Genomic DNA, 13,301 nt, shown 5'->3' with positions numbered 1-13,301 from the left:
TTAGATATTTTGTAAGAAAATTGCTCTCAATTTACTACATATTTTCTATAGAAATTGTTTTCAGTCAAAATCTGGTTCTGGTTCAAAACTTGTGAGAAATTTGCTAAAAAAAATTTCTCTTAATTTGAGAACAATTTTCTGTAGAAAAATGCTCTCAATTTGTGATGCATTTTCTATAGAAAATTAATCTCAATTTGTGAGAAATTTTCTATAGAAAATTAAATTTAATTTGTGAGACATTTTCTATAGAAAATTACACTCAATTCGGAACTTTTTGCCATAGAAAATTTATGAGATATTTTCTATGGAAGATTACTCTCAATTTATGTGACATTTTTTGTAACAAATTGTTCTCAAATTGTTTTCTACAAAAATTTTCTATATAGAATTTCCCATAAAATCTTAATTTTCGATATAAATTTCATTTTATAAAAAATATTCCCAAAAATACGTTTTACAAAGGTTTGTTTAGGAAAAAAAATTCACACAATTCATTTGAAATCACATAAGTTAAATATGTTTGTCTCAAAAGTTGTTAACTTACCTTCAATTGTAATAAATCCATGGAAAAAACGTCAAACATCTATCTGTTTCTATCTGAATCATAATTGCAAAACGAGAAATTTGTATCTAAATATTCCAAAAAGTTGTATGTCCGAAGAAAGATTGCTTGGCTAAATAATGTTGGTGGTGGTTGTGTTTAACGATGTTGTTGTTAATGGTATTTTAACCATTAAACTACAGTTAACTAAGGTTTTTAAAGCTTAATCGTTAAAAATCGCATTGCAGCATAAATTTTACTTCAAAATTGAGTTTGTAGCAGTTTTTAGCCATTTTTTTTTGGAATTTATTGTTATAAAACAAAGTACATATGATGGAAGTGTGTCAAAATTGTGTGGCGACACTGACGTATTTGTAAATTTATAGTGAATAATTCCCACACTTTTCGAGGCGAAAAGAAAAGTGTGTGAGTTGATAGTGTGCTTTAGTAGTTTTAATTGGGTTTGGAGCGCATTAAGTTTTTCATAGTTCTATTTCAACAGTCATATGTGCAATAAAGTGGTGGATGTAAATTTAAAAAATTTCTTTATGGCTGCATTCTTTCCGGGAAAAAATTATTGCAGTTGCAGAAAATTAGCAAAATGTTATCAGAGTGTAGAGTTATTTTGTTGTAGTTGTTGTTGTAGGTGTTAAAATTGTTGCATTTATATTGTTATTTGTTATGAACTTAAGTAGCAGTCACAATAAATCGTGCCTTTTTCAAAAATCATGTGCTTTTGGAAATGGTTTGGACAAAATGCGATGATTATGACCAAAGAAAACACATTCCTTATGTTGTTTGCATTTAATAGTAATATGTTTTAGATGTTAGATAATAAAACGAGCAGGTTTTGGTTTTCTTGATTTGTTTTCGTTTTCTTAACATTTTTAGATTGTGAAAGGTACATAATTATGCTTTATAAATGTTATTTATAGTAAAACAATAATTTAAAGCCGTTTTTTGTGTGTTAATAAAAAAAAATTAAACAAATTAAATAAAACATTTACATAAATAAATAAATGCCACTTTAAGTACAAAATTCATATTTATACTAACAAAAAAAAACATGAAAACCTAATAATGAAATCGCAATAAATATTTAATTAAACATACAATTAAATACATACAAAAAAGTGCAATACTTTTAAATTAATTGAATATAAATTATAATTATAAAAACAAGCTTAATAATTTAAAAACTAGATAGACTGCAGCAACAGCATTTAGCCCTCATCATATAGAGTATGATTTTTTGTTGGTAGGTGGATTTATCAAGCATACTTTTGGGTAAGGGGTCGTTAATGTCCATACTAATCCTTTTCTATTTTTTCGAATTTATGCTATTTTAAGTTTAATGATCCATTTATTTTTGAGTTTTTTTTTTTTTTGGCAGCAAAAGCGATTTATTTTTATATTTTTGTTATAAAATTAACAATGAAATATAGATTGAGAGCACAACAAACAGCATGCAGTTTTAGTCAAAAATAAACCATATAATGAAATTAAAACCAAAAAAAGAAACAAAAAGAAATAAAAGAAAAAAAGGATTATTAGCTGGTTTTTACAAAAACAATATGGTTAAATGTGTACAATGCTCTCTCTTTTGGCACAACAAAAGCAGTTAAGTGATTTTTTTTGTAACACAAATAAAAAAATTCCATATTAAAGTTTTGGATATACATATGTGGGTCACATACAGTAGCGATGTAAAGAGGTCATAGAGGTATCAAATACAGTGGAATTAAAAAAACTTGAACAAAATTTTATTTTTTACTGTAGAAAAATTGTTTCACCTTGTTTATAGAAAACTTGTTCTGGTTAGCGAGAAATTTAGTTTGTGGAAGAAAAACTTTTTTACGTTAAACTTTTCTCAATTTGCGAGACATTTTGTATAGAAAACTTAATCCAGTTTCTGAGAAAATTTCTATGAGAAGCCTTTTTTAGATTAAAGGAAATTTTCTATTAAAGAAGCAAATTTGTTTATCGAAAACTTATCTTTGTTAGTGAGAAATTAATCTCAATTTGTTGAATAAACTTTTTTGTATAGAAAAACATGCTTCAGTTTCTGAAAAAATTTCTATAAGCAATCTTTTTTTAGATTATAAGAAATTTTCTATTAGAAATAAATATTTAGAAATTTCTTCTTGTGAAAGAAACTTTTCACACTTTAATGTTTTCTTTTTATGAGAAATTTTGTATAGAGAACAAGTTATTGAGAAATTTTTTATCAGAAAGATTTTGAGAAGTTTTCTTTTAGAAAAATTCGCAAAATTTTGAGAAATGTCTGATATTTACGAACACGTTCTCTAAAAAGAATGTCGGAGATTGTAAGATTTTTTCTAAAGAATGCTGAGATATGTCTTGGATTATGAGAAATTTTTCTATAAGAGAAAAGCCTCAAATTGTGAGTGATTTTTTTGTTTGTTAGAAATTTTCTCAGATTGTGAATTTTTTTAAAGATTCGAAGGAATTTTATATAAGAAAAATGTTTCAATTGATTTAGGAAAATTTTCTACAAGAATATATGTCTCAGAATGTAAGAGATATTTCGTTAAGAAGAATATCTAAAATAATAAGATATTTTTCTTTAAGAAGAGTGTCTCAGAAGTGATTTCTCTTAAGAAGAAGTGTCAGATTCTGAGAACTTTCACATTGAGAGAAATTTTATATAATTTTGTTTACATTTTGAGATAATTTCTGTAAGAAGATTCTTTGAAATCTGAAAGCTTTTTGAAGACTGTCTTAGTTTTTAAAAGATTTCTATTAGAAGAATATATTAGATAGGGAAAAAGTCTTTTATTGAGATAAATTTTACATAATTTTTTTTTCAGATTTTGAGACTGTTTTCTATAAATGATTTAGATTTTGAGAAATTGTTCTATAAAAAGATTATCATATTTTTATAAACATTCTAAAAGAAAAATGTCTTAAAGATTGAATAGTTTAATAGAAAAGTGGTTTTGATCCTGAGAAAATTGGTATCAGAGAAGTTTCTAAATTGAAAGAAATTTTCTATAGGAAACATTTTTTATATAGAAACATTTAGATTGCGATAAAGTGTTTAGAGCAGACATATCTTCTGAAAAATGTCTCAGATATGAAGAAATTTTCCATAAGAAAGATCCACAAAAACTACTTTAACAGGAAATATTTACAAAATATATGTATTAAAAAAAACAATTAAAATTTAATGACAAACACTTAACTGCTTTTTTTTAGTAAATCAAAAGCGAGCAAATTTGTTTTTTTATATTGTAATGAGTGTTAATTAAAATTATATTAAAGTTAGTTAGAGATAAATAAAATACGAAATAAATAAAACTTATTTAATTTAGTTATAATAAAAAGAAAGTAAAATGTTAATAATATAATACATAAAATAAATGAAATAATGAGATTCTTAAATACATAAAATACACTTAAAGAAAATTGTATTGTTTTAGTACAGCGATAGTATAGATTGTATGTTAATTTGTAGTTAGTTTTTATTTTTTTATTATATTATTAGTAATTTTTGTTATTTTTTAATAGTTATGGTGTTAGTTATTGTTAATATAAAACAGTGGAATATTAATTTAAAATTAATTTGAAAATAAAGAAAAACTTTTATAAATGAATAAATGTAATGTTGAGTTATCTAATAAAAAGGTTTATGAATTTAAAATTTTTAATAAACTGCTTTTTTGTAAAGGAAATTATAAAATGGATCAATAACATGTTTGAATTTGCTGATCTAATAAATAGAAATCGGTTTTTATTTTAAATATTGTTGCTGCTGTTATGCTTAACTTTTATCCTTATTTTTTATCCGATTCTGAGAAATTTGATTTAATTTTTATAAATTGCTGAGAAATTTCCTATAAAATACTTTTATTTTTTCATATATTTTTTTCTAAAGAAAACAAGAAAAAGTTTTCTAAAGAAAAAATTTAATATTATGTTTAAGGAATTTTTATAGAAAAATTTACTTAATTTTTGAAAAATTTCCTATAAAAAGCTTGTCTCAATTTTTGAGTTATTTTCTATAGAAAACTTGTCTCAATTTTGAGTCATTTTCTATAGAAAACTTGTCACAATGTTGAGTAATTTTTTATAGAAAACTTGTTTTATGTGCTGTTTCCAGATACCGAGCGAGTAGTTTGAGCACAAATTTTACTTGTATTTTGTTATTGTAACAAAAACAAAATACAAGTAAAATTTTAACTCAAACTACTCACACGTTATCCAGAAACAACACATTAATTTTTAAGAATTTTTCTAAAGAAATTTTAGTCTCAGTTTTTAAGAAATTTTTAATAAAAATTTTCTTAATTTTAAAAAAAATTTCTATTGAAATCTTTTCTAAATTTTTGAGAAATTTTCTATATAAAACTTCTGATTTTCGAGAAATTTTCTGCAGAAAACTTGTCTCTATTTTTGAGAAATTTTCTATAGAATTTCTGTAAGGATTTGTAAAGAAATTTTTAACCTTTGCTAATCAATTGATGAATATTTTTTGGATAAAATTTTATAGAAAACTTACAATTTCCTGCAGAATACTTTTATTTAAAACTAATCCCATTTCTTATGGAGTTACTGATCAAATTTTGAGAAATTTTTGCAGAAAACTTCTGAAATATTCCTTGTCATTTCCTAAGGAATTTCTGTTTAATTTTTAAGAAATTTTCTATTGAAAACTTGTACAATATCCTGTAGAGTTAGGAAAAAGCCTAAGGATAAGTTTAGTATACAATATCATTTGAAAATAAAACGTTGACATTTAAAACAAAATACCTTTTGGGCAGGAATTAATAATGTATAAAAAATATTGTGTAAAACCTCATATGCAAAATACGACCTAAAAATCTAATAATTTTAAAAACCCTCAATATGTATGCTGCTTATTCAAAAAAAATTACATAATTTTATGACAGAAAAAGTTGAACGAACTTAAACAAAAAAAAAACAATAAAAATATAAAGCTAACAAATATATATGTATGTATTTATATCTACTAACCATAAAAAAGTGAGAGTTATATTAAAAAGATTTCTATGGAATTTTGTAAAATTATAATAAAATTTACATAAACAAGGGAGGGTTAACAACGAAAGAATTATAAATGCAAAATCCAAAAAATAAAAAAAAACATAAATGTGTATTACATAATAAATTTTGTTGATTTTTACCTGTATGAAGTTGATGAGTAGAAGATTTCAAATTTGTATGAATTTAAAAAAAATATCCAAAATTTTTTTTTACTTTTATACAAAACTACCCAAAGGGTAGGTAAGTACAAAAGTAGATAGCAATCGAAATAATGAAACCAATTTATAAGTTTTATTTTAACAATAAAAAAACCATCAGTTTTAAAACTTTATTGAAATATCAAGAATTAATTTTGTATATTATATATATTTTTGTTGTTGTTTTTTAATTAAATTTTAAATTTTTTCATTTTGTCTATTAAATTTTGAGTATATTTTTCAATTTTTTTTTTTTAATTTTTTTCACAAATAGAATTTTTAAATAAAAAAGTTAAAAAAATAAACAAAAAAAATTAAAACAAAAAAAATTCTATGAATTTTAAATTAACTACTAAAAACTAGTTTACAATAATATTATTATATTTAAATTGTTTTTTTTAATTTCTTGTTGTTTTTTGTTTTATATTAGCAAAAATGAATTAATTATTAATGCTTGTCAAAAGGAAGCATTACGAGTTGAGATTTTTTTCTTGTTGAATAGATTTTTATTTTTATTTTCATTTTATCTTTTTAGTTGTATTTGTTTATATTTATTAGGTATTTTTTATAAATAAATGTGATAACTACAATTTAACACACAATCTAATCACGCACAATTAACTTAAGATTATAAAACAAAAAAAAAATACAGCAAAATATGTTAATAAAAGAAGTTAAATAATAAAACATAAACCGAGACAGCAAGTGACAAGAATCAGAAAAAAGTATTAAAAAGAAAATTATTAAACAAAGTTTTTGCGAACTAACCTTTAAAAAAAAAACAATATTGTTAACGTAAATTAGCACTTTTACAAAAAAAGTCATTTTTTCATTAATTTGTGACATTTTAAAAATTTTTTGTAAGTTTTTTCTTCCTTTCTTGATTTAGCGTCCAAAGGGAAATTTGTTTTATTTTAAAGAAAAAACTTTCTTATTATTTTTCTACGGTATAATTTAGGAAAAATAATTGTTTAAAAACTAATTTATCAATTTGAAAAACATTATTTTTAATATTAAATAGTTTTTCTTAAGAATAGTTTTTCTTAATTTTAAAAATGTTTTTCTTCGAAAACTTGAAAGATTGTATAAAAATATTCGAAAGACAACGAAAATTCTAATAAAATCTTTTGAAATTCTATTGAGATTTCGATCGATATCGACTGTCAGAATTTGTCCCCTGTTTTAGGTTTTTTTTTTTGTATTTTTTAGAATTTTTCCATAAAACTTTGTTTTATGTTGGAAAGAAATTTTCTATAGAATAATTTTTTTAAGCTTTTAATCTCAATTTTTGAGATTTTTTTTTGAAAAGTAAAAAGCCATTTTGAATGAAGAAAAATTCCACAAAACACTTTTTTTAGTGCTGAAGTGATTTCTTGTAGAAAACTTGTTATTGAGAAAATTTCTTTAGAAAAGTAAATTTTAATTTTTTTATTTTAAATAAAGGGAAATTAAAGAGAGATTTTGTTTAATGAGATTTTCTATAGAAAACTTGTCTCAATTTTGAAGAATTTTTTATAGGATTCATAAAAGATTTTCTACAAAAACTTTTTAGTTTTTTTTAATTATTTTAAGAAAATTTCCAGAAAACTTTGTAGTATTTTAAAAGAAATTTCTCTCTAGACATAAAGTAATCTTCTTCTATAGAATAATTTCTTTAAACAGTTTGTCTCAGTATTCTCCTATAAATTGTAGTTTTTAACCAATCTTAGTGCTTTGAAGAGTACTCTTTACACGCATGTGCAAAGTAGTGTCAATTTTAGCAGGCTAGACTCAACGAACAGCTGTATCAACGAAAGTTTTTTCCCCAGGAAAGACCTATCGGCCACTGTCGAGCTGTTACAACAACAACAGGGCAATTTTCTATAGAAAAATTGTGTTAATTTTGAAGATTTTTTGTTGGAGAAAGCAAAAACACTGCAACAAGACAAGAAAAACAAAACTAGAATATTTTGTCAAGTTTTCTATCACTTTAATAAATAAGAAAATCCATCATTCCCTTGTCGTATAGAAGGGACTAATTGACAAAAAAAAGTTTTGAATAGTTTTAGGAAAATTTTCTATAAAAAAAATCTCAACAATTTTCTAAACATTTAAAAAATTGTTTAACAAACTTTTTTCCAAAAAAAGTCACCAACTGTTTCAGTTATTTATAAAAATTCTAAATTTAAATTAAAAAATAAAACGTTTTTAATAACGTTTCATAGCACAGTTAAAGAAAATACTTAAAGTAAAAGAAAAAAATATAATAAAATTAAATAAGACTCTTTAAAAATTGCACTATAGTTCAAAATTTAAAATAAGACAAAAACAATTGTTATTTAAAGAAAAAAACAAGAACTATTATTAAAAAGAAAAAAAAACAAACAAGTTTTAAGAAAAAAATAAAAAAATCTTTGATTGTATGTTTTGTAGGTGTGTAATTTTTATTTAAATAATATATTTAGTTGTTGTTTAAGTAGTTAGTTATTGTTGTATTTTGTGTTTATTTGCTTTTGTTGTTTTCTTTTTTTTTTTAATATACATACTAATTAATATTTTTTTGTGAATTAATTTTGTTTTTTTTTTTATAAATATTAAATATTTAGTTGTCTAAATTGCAAAGTGTGTGTTTTTTATATAATATTTATATTATAGATTTAAAGAAGATTTTCAAACAAAATTAATTATATTTTTGAAATGTTTTTGTTTTTTTTTTTTTATTAATTAATTGACTATAATACAAAAGTAAATGCGCTCTTAAAAAACTTTTAAGTTTGTAATAGAAAGGGGCGGGGGAGTAGGTTGTTAAAGGGTAAATTGAGACAAAACAAAAACCAAATCAATTGTTAGTTGAAAAAGTTTCAACTTCAAATAAAAAAAAAAACTAGTTTTAGTTTCTGAGAAATTGTATATGAAATAAAGATCTCTGATGTTTGAAAATTTTCTACAAAAAATATACCTATTCTCAGTTTTTGAGAGATTTTAAATAATAAATAGAAATTTTCATTAGAAATGTGTTATCAATTTATGAGATATTATCTACATAAAACTGCTCTCAGTTTTCTGTTTTTAGAAACAAATTTATTTTTAAATTTATTTTGCATTTTTAAAAATGATTTGGTTTTTGAGATTTAAAATATTAAACAGTATGTCTGTTGTTGTTTTTACAAAAAAAAAAAAATGACAAAAAGATTGGCCACTTGTAAATTTCAATCAAATTTTAATATAAATATTTTGAAAAATCTTTTTAATTTTAAAACTAAAAGAGACTTAAGTAGAAATAAAATCTTTCTTAATTACTGTAAAAAGTTTGACATAAAGACAACAACATTTAACTATAAACATACTGTTCTTTTTTTAAATAAAAAAAAATAAACAAAAATAATTTAACTTGTGACAAATAGTTTAAAGGAGAGTCTGGGATAGGGTGGGTGTATATATAGAGATTCAAAGTTTTTAAAAATATGCATTTGTTTAAGTTTTCAAGAGATTCTACTTTATTTTATAACAATAAATAGGAAAAAGTTTGTTTAGTTTTTTTTTTTATATATAAATATTTAAATGTTAAAAATAAAAAATTAAACATTTATGATTTTTAAGAAGAGTAAAAAAAACCAAAAACAAATATTTATATAATAATTGTAAAAAAATATATATGGTACGTATAACACAAATTGAAAAAAAAAAACTAGTTAGCTGAAAAAATTTAAATAGTCCTTTAAATAAATTAAATAAGATTTAGCAATTTAACTAAATATCTTTCTTTAGTTAAAAATCATAACTATAGAATTAGAAAAAAGGCCTTAAACATTTTAAATTAATATTGAAAAATCTAGCAGAGAAAATATAATAAATTTTTTAGACTGTAAAAGCCATTTGAAGTTTTTTTTTTTTTTGAATATTTTAATTTTAAGGCCTTTTATGGCAGGTTAATTTTGCTATTTTCTGTAGATTTAAATATTAATAAGTTTATTTTTTTTCTTTTAGTTTTAATAATAATAATAATTTGCAAGAAATTGATTTTGTTTTGTTGCTTAGTAAGATTTTCGTAATATAATTTGTTTTCTTGTAACAAACTAAACTTAAACTTGAGAATCGTATTTTTGTTTTTTTGTTTAAATTTTGAATAACATTTTAGAGTTTGTTTGGTTTGTTATGTTGTAGCTAATAGTTTTTTTTGTATTATTTTTTAATTAATTTTTTTTATTATTTTAAATATATAAAGAGATTTTTTTGTTTGTGGTTTAAAGAAATTGTTCTACATTTTTTTGTATTATTATTTTGTTGTTTTTTTAAAGAAGTATGATTAATAATTATTTTTTTATATTTTTAAGTTAGATATTTATATATATAAGGTATATAATATATAAGAATAATTTCTTTGTTTTGTTTAAACAATTTCTTACTTTCATTTATTCTCTGTTTTTTCTATAATTATTATTAATATTAAATTGTTTTTATGACTTTTTTTTTCATTAAGGAGAACCTAATTAAGTTTAAATTTTAATATAAAAAATTTATATAAATAATCACTAGGCTAAACTAAAAATTAAACAAATAAACGTAATTAAATAAAAAGAAACTAATAATTATAATAATAAAAAACTAAAATAATCATAATATATAATAACTTAAGCTTATCTAAATGTTTAAATAATATTAATAATAATAATAAATTGTTAAAAAATAATAATAATGAAAAGAAAGTAAAAGAAAGAAAAAGAACATGGCATTTACATGAAATAACTGCTAACATATGAAGCAGCTATGATACCCAACACAGTCAAGCATATCAAAATCATAATCTTCTTTCGCCGAGCTTTACTCTGATATTTCAAAGCTTTCTTTGTATCCTGAGTTGCAGTCTGCACATAGTCCATAGCATGCTCCACATGATACTCAATGCGATCGATCATTTCACCCTGTGACTCCACCAACATAGCCATATCCATGAACATGTCGTGCAATTCCTTAATCGATGTCTCCAATTTCATAATATCAGCGTGACGAGCCTCTATATCGGCTAAAGTTTGTTTAGCCTGTTGCGTTTCCATAATGATACCCTGCGTAAATACAGCCGGATTGCCCTGCTCCAACATATCCTCTAATTCTTCATTTGTCGTGGCACGACCGGTAATCTCCAATTGACGTTGTATTCTCCCCTTGCAGCGTTCACGATAATCGGTTTGTGTACGATTGTATTCGGTCATGACCTCAACAAATTTACGTGACAGTGTTGAATGCTGAGTTTTACGTATACGCAAATCAGCCGATGATTTATTCTGTTGCTCCTCCTGTTCAATATTCTGTTCGATACCTTTTAGTTTGCCTCTAACACGATTGGCATTCTTTTTAATATCGGCCATTAGATCTTCCAACTCCTGTTTGGTTTTCTCATCCGACTGGGGTGCGGATAGAATGGCCGAATGTTTTTTCTTAACCTCCTCAACGTTTTCTTGCACCTTGTCGATCATATTGCGTATTTCTTCGACCTGGGCAAAGAAATCATCCATATAGGAGTCATGAGTGGTGTCAACATTAACAGCCACCTCTTCGGCCTCCTCATCATCCGATTGGGCTGCATGTAAAGCGGCTAATCTGTCTTTTGTCATATTGCTGGTTGGAGTTTTTTTTCGCTTTAGAGAATTGGTGTTGTTATAAAGTATAGGTTACTTTAGATTTAGTTTTTTAAGTTTTTAAGATATTTTTAAGAAAATATATGTTTCTTTTTAAATTTAATTTAGTTTTTTGATATTTAACATTGCAAAGATTAGTTTTATTTATTGTTATCTGTTGTTTTTATGATTTATAAACGTTTTAATGCCACTTTTACACAAATTTTAATATTTTTTGTTTTTTTTTCGATTTATTGATGAAGGTTGATGATAACGTTGTTCACGACGTTTTTGTTGAGGGAGGGGATTTTGCAGGTGGTAGTTGAGTGTATTGTTGCTGGTACTGGAACACAGCCGGGCATACAAGTATAGCGAGTAAGTAGTACCAGCAGTGTTTTTTTCTTCTTCCGTATTTTGTTTTTTCTTTTCTACTGGCTTTGGAGAATAAAAAAAGCCAACAGCAGAAATTTTGCTGAAAACGTGACTCACTTTTTACACAAATTTTAATTTTGTTTTTCTTATTTTTTTGTTAAATTCTATTAAATTTCTTTCATAGATGTTCACTTTTTTCTTGAGAGATATATATATTTTTTTATATTTATATATATTACGTAGCTTTTGTTAATATTTCTGTTAAAATAGAATAAAATATATGTATTTTTTAATATAATATTTTTGGCGTATTTTTTATATTTATTATGCTTTGTTTGGTTATTCTTCAAAAACACTTTCTCTTAAACTCTTTTATGAAACACAAAACAATGCTCTTGTTAAAATTTTAGCAAGCTCTCTTTCTCTTTGCTTTGATTAAGCATTATGCTCTTCTTAAGCAAAAGATATACAATATTTTTTCTACTAACAATTATTACGTTAAGAGTAAGAATGGCAGATTAAAATTTAAGTTTATTGATAAATTTATTTAATTATTAACATTTACTTGATAATTTTAAACAATTGTTTTAGATTTTTATTTTAGTTAAAGGGACTGAATAACCTTGGCCGTTAGCTAGAAACACAAGCACTTTATTTATAATATACCCGTTTGTAATCCAATTGTTTTTTTCATTAATTTATTTTGTCAATTTTAAGTGTGTATGTGTTTGTTTTTAGGGGGGCTCTTTATCTTTTTTTGTTTTCTCTCTTTTTAAGATTTTTTTTTTATATTAAACAAACACCCAGAGTTGTATTGTATTAGTATTTAAATTTTCATTTAATTAAATTTTTCCTTCTTCTTTAGCCTATACAAAAAAAAGTGTAGTAAATAAATATTTTAACACTATTTTTCAATATTTATTAGCAATTTTAATAATTTATTTTAAGCTATTGTAAAACTATAATTATATATTTTTTTTCTTTTATAAATTAATCAACAATTAATCCACGTTTTTTTATTTTATTTTATTTTCTTTTCTATTTCAGTTACAAATATCTGTGTATGACCGAACCACAACTAAAACTTTGTGGTGGTATGTTGGTGTGCCTTTTTTTAATCAATGTAAAAAAATCGATTTTCTGCGCAAAGAAGAAGGTTTCTTCACTCGTTAAAGTTAAAGCAAAAAACAATTTTTCTTTTTCAGGCGGCCGTTTTTTTTTTTATTAAACGTTATTTTTTCTTTTTTTTCTGTTGCTATTTAATGAAAAAGGGGAGGGCTACTATAATTTTTTTCTATATATTCACGCGCGTAGGTTCTGTTTTTTTCTTATAAATTTTATTAATTTAATACAACGGTGGGTGTTTAATTTTATTGATAATAAATATTTTTTCAAAAATAATTTTATTATTAATCACAAATATTAATATTTAAATTTGCAACACTTTATTTATTTTGCTGGAAAATGTAGAGCAAAATGTAATTTTTTTGCCTAGAATCTTTTTGTATTAATCAATTTTTTTATACTTTTACTACACCCGTTTGCATTTAGAATATTTGTTATATTTTT

The 13,301-nt window shown here is 23.2% G+C and overlaps 1 protein-coding gene across 2 annotated transcripts; it reads right to left on the bottom strand.

Annotated features, from left to right (window-relative positions):
* Positions 1 to 1,636: 1,636 nt before the first annotated feature.
* On the bottom strand, positions 1,637 to 13,279 carry LOC111689392 (syntaxin-1A). 2 transcript variants are annotated; one of them, XM_046948414.1, is made up of 3 exons: positions 13,259 to 13,279; positions 10,483 to 11,990; positions 1,637 to 1,881 (listed from the first exon to the last, which is right to left on the bottom strand). In XM_046948414.1, exons 2-3 carry the CDS (start codon positions 11,355 to 11,357, stop codon positions 1,863 to 1,865), a joined length of 894 nt encoding a protein of 297 aa, XP_046804370.1. In that variant the 5' UTR covers positions 11,358 to 11,990; positions 13,259 to 13,279; the 3' UTR covers positions 1,637 to 1,862. The 2 variants fall into 2 exon arrangements, with proteins under 2 accessions (XP_046804370.1, XP_023307636.1); XM_023451868.2 differs by lacking the exon at positions 13,259 to 13,279 and having other exon boundaries at positions 10,483 to 12,611.
* Positions 13,280 to 13,301: the final 22 nt, after the last annotated feature.

The sequence above is a fragment of the Lucilia cuprina genome, chromosome 4, assembly GCF_022045245.1.
Source record: "Lucilia cuprina isolate Lc7/37 chromosome 4, ASM2204524v1, whole genome shotgun sequence".
NCBI classification, from domain to species: Eukaryota; Metazoa; Arthropoda; class Insecta; order Diptera; family Calliphoridae; genus Lucilia; species Lucilia cuprina.
Note: the sequence above shows the minus strand (reverse complement) of the source record. Positions and strands in the feature narration are given on the sequence as shown.

Coding starts and splice junctions, on each gene's coding strand:
- LOC111689392 (XM_046948414.1), bottom strand. CDS start 11,357: ATGACAAAAGACAGATTAGCCGCTTTACATGCAGCCCAATCGGATGAT.